The sequence below is a fragment of the Chenopodium quinoa genome, unplaced genomic scaffold, assembly GCF_001683475.1.
Source record: "Chenopodium quinoa cultivar QQ74 unplaced genomic scaffold, ASM168347v1, whole genome shotgun sequence".
Taxonomy (NCBI): domain Eukaryota; kingdom Viridiplantae; phylum Streptophyta; class Magnoliopsida; order Caryophyllales; family Amaranthaceae; genus Chenopodium; species Chenopodium quinoa.
In genome coordinates, this window is record NW_018742390.1 from 213,624 (window position 1) to 217,074 (window position 3,451).

The 3,451-nt window shown below is 32.2% G+C and overlaps 1 protein-coding gene across 1 annotated transcript; it reads right to left on the reverse strand.

The window, feature by feature from the left end:
- Positions 1-1,550: 1,550 nt before the first annotated feature.
- On the reverse strand, positions 1,551-2,776 carry LOC110699537. The gene is made up of 2 exons (XM_021877030.1): positions 1,971-2,776; positions 1,551-1,722 (listed from the first exon to the last, which is right to left on the reverse strand). The coding sequence occupies exons 1-2, from the start codon at positions 2,774-2,776 to the stop codon at positions 1,551-1,553; spliced, it is 978 nt and encodes a 325-aa protein (XP_021732722.1).
- Positions 2,777-3,451: the final 675 nt, after the last annotated feature.

Genomic DNA, 3,451 nt, shown 5'->3' on the forward strand with positions numbered 1-3,451 from the left:
ACAAAAAGGTTTGTTTGAATGTGATTGACATTCATTTAATTTAAAAAACTTTGTTTAAATGCGTTTGACTTTCATTTTATTCAAAAATCTTTGTTTGAATGTGTTTAACTTTCATTTGATTGAAAAAGCTTTGTTTGAATATGTTTAACTTTCATTTGATTCAAAAAGCTTTGTTTGAATAATTTTATGATTTATTTGATTCAAGAAGCTTTGTTTGAATGTGTTTGACTTTCATTCAATTCAAAAAGCTTTGTTTGAATGCGTTTTACTTTCATTCGATTCAAAAAGATTTGTTTGAATATGATTGACTTTTATTTGATTGAAAGCTCTTTGTTTAAATATGTTCGAATTTTATTTAATTCAAAAAGCTTTGTTCAAATGTGTTTGACTTTCATTTGATTCAATTAGTTTCGTTGAATGCATTTGTCTCTTATTCGATTAAAAAAGCTTTGTTTAAATTTATTTAACTTCCATTTGATTTAAAAAGCTTTGTTTGAATGTGTTTGATTCATTTGATTTAAAAAGCTTTGTTTGAATATGTTTGACTTTTATTTTATTTAAAAATCTGTTTTTGAATGTGTTTGACTTAAATTTGATTCAAAAAGCTTGTTTGAATGTGTTTGAATTTCATTTGATTTAAAAAGATTTGTTTGAGTTTGTTTGACTTTCATTTGATTCAAAAAGCTTTTTTTGAATTGGTTTGACTTTCACTTGATTCAATAAGTTCGTTGAATGCATTTGACTTTCATTCGATTTAAAAAGCTTTGTTTGAATGTGTTTCACTTTTATTTGATTCAAAAAGCTTTGTTTGAATGTGTTTGACTTTCTTTTGATCCAGTTAGCTTTGTTGAATGCATTTGACTTTCATTTGATTCAAAATGCTTTGTTTGATTGTGTTTGACTTTCATTTAATTCAAAAAGATTTGTTTGAATGTGTTTGATTCATTTGATTCAAAAATCTTTGTTTTAATATGTTTGACTTTCATTTGATTCAAAAAGCTTTGTTTTAATGTGTTTTACTTTTTTTTTATTAAAAAAGATTTGATTGAATTTGTTTGACTTTCATGTGATTAAAAAACCTTTGTTTAAATGTGTTTTCATTAGATTGAATTAGTTTTTTAAATGCATTTGTCTTTCATTTGACTCTAAAAGCTTTGTGTGAATGTGTTTAACTTTTATTTGATTCAAAAAGCTTTTTTTTTTGGTAAATAGAAATTTTATTACCAAAGAGAAAGATTACAACTTACACAATAGCTAAGCTGTAACAGCCAAACCACCACAGAGCCCAACAAGGCCAAACAAACACCAAAATAAAACAGTTTCCAGTTCAAACCTACCACCTTCTAGGAAGGGTTCTAGGAAGAACCAGAAACACTAACTGAACTCAAGGACTCAGGCACCTTCTAGGAAGGGTACTAAGGACAACACAACTAAACCGAATACAACATATATCTATCTGAGCTATTACATCTGCAAGCAACAAGAAAAATAATCTCCCTAATCAACTCAGAAGTTGGTTTGCAGTTGCCTGTAAACATCAGAGCATTCCTCTACATCCATATATTATAGTCAGCCTCAGAGAAGCACATCACAATAAGCTTACTTCTGACATTAGTCTTCCTACAATACTTTATAATCCATTGCAGTTCATCAGTAAAACTAAGAACAGACCTAGTGAAACCAAGAGCGTATAACATTGAAGCCTTGATTACTTTAGAGTAACTGCAGTCAAAAAATAAATGGTTCACAGTTTCATTTGCATCAGCACAGAAGAAACAATAAGGGTCACAATGAATTTGCCAGACTAGAAGTCTGTCCTTAATAACAAGTGTGCCCAACACAACAAGTCAGGTGATAAAAATACTTTTTGGAGAAGCTTGGTTATTGCAAATGATTCTCTTCCAGGAAACTTTGAGACCCTGAGGCTTAATGATACTGTAGAGCTTCTTAATCTGCATTTTACCATTTACAGTAACATTTGACCATCCACTATGTTGTTCACAATATCTCTAGAAGCAAGGATCTTTTTCAAAATCCAAGAAGCCTTTTTAGGAATAGGAGCAGTCCACAAATTCTTACCAGCAAAATAGTAGATGTGAACCCATTTTACCCAAAGATTGTCAGATTTACTAGCCAGATCCCAAAGCACCTTAGTGACAGCAACTTTGTTCCAATCTTCTAAAGAATTTATGTTCCAGCCACCACAAGTCTTAGGTAAGCACATAAATCTCCAAGCCACTAAAGCTTTCTTTGTGGGGTTACTTTTCCCAGACCAAAGGAAACATCTGAATCTGGACTCCATTTCTCTGATAATTTTCTTTGGCAACACAAAGATCTGAGCCCAAAAATCTTGAATTCCAAAGAGGACACTCTTAACTAATTGCAATATACCAGCATAAGATAAGTGTTTAGTAGCCCAAGTGTCAATTCTACCTGTGACCCTTTCAATTAAAGGCCTGCAATCAGAAATAGTGAGTTTTTTTGAGGAAAGGGGCACACCAAGATACCTAAATAGAAGATTACCATTAGCCATCCCAAGGACCTGCTGAAGCTCACATCTCTCTTGATCTGATATACCTCCAAAATAGGCATCACTTTTATCCAGATTTGCACATAAGCCTGAAGCCATAGAAAATTTCTGGAAAGCCATGAAAAGCAACTTAACAGAATCCAAATCAGCTCTAGCAAATAAGAGAAGATCATCTACAAACATGAAATGAGTAATCCCAAGTTTTTCACACCTAGGATGAAAGTTAAAATTTGGATCCTTAGTCATATCCTACAGACAACTAGACAGATATTCCATACATAAAGCAAAAAGAAAAGGAGACATAGGATCACCTTGCCTTAATCCTTTTCTTGCTTGAAAAGGAGCAGAAGGGTAACCATTGATCATAACTGAGTAAGAAACTGATGTGTAAGCAAGGTGAGAAACTTGTTTACAAATGGTCTAGAATGCGTGTTGTGTTTAGTTTAATTTAGAAGTATCAATGTGGAGTAATTAAGAAGGTTTAGGGGAACTCTCACCCTTAACTTGAGGATATAACAATGAGGAACACTCACTCACTTGTTTAGGTGTAGTAGTGATTAGGGAACTCTCACCTATTCGACAACTACCAGTTTAAGTCTTAGGAACTCTCACTAAAACACAAACTCTTCAAATTGAGGTAACTCTCAAATTTGGAAAATAAACCTGACTAGCACAAGCCAAATTTAGATCATACACTCGTGTGTTTTGGCAAATTTTCTGAATGCCTTTCATTGATCATTAGCATGCTATTTATAGCTTTTAGTACATCATTTAATTGCCACTACACTTAGCTAAAATAAACAATAAATCAGAAATAACAAAGCTGAAAATAAGGGTAGATTAAGTGGCTCATAACCGTCCAAAATAATCCCCATTACAACTAATTATTTCTCTAATTAAGGGAGCTTAAAACAAGGGAAG

Excerpts from the sequence above, each read along its gene's own strand:
- LOC110699537 (XM_021877030.1), bottom strand. The coding sequence starts at position 2,776 with ATGACTAAGGATCCAAATTTTAACTTTCATCCTAGGTGTGAAAAACTT. Across the intron at positions 1,723-1,970 it reads GTGGATGGTCAAATGTTACT|TTACTCTAAAGTAATCAAGG; the intron begins GTAAATGGTAAA and ends TTTTGACTGCAG.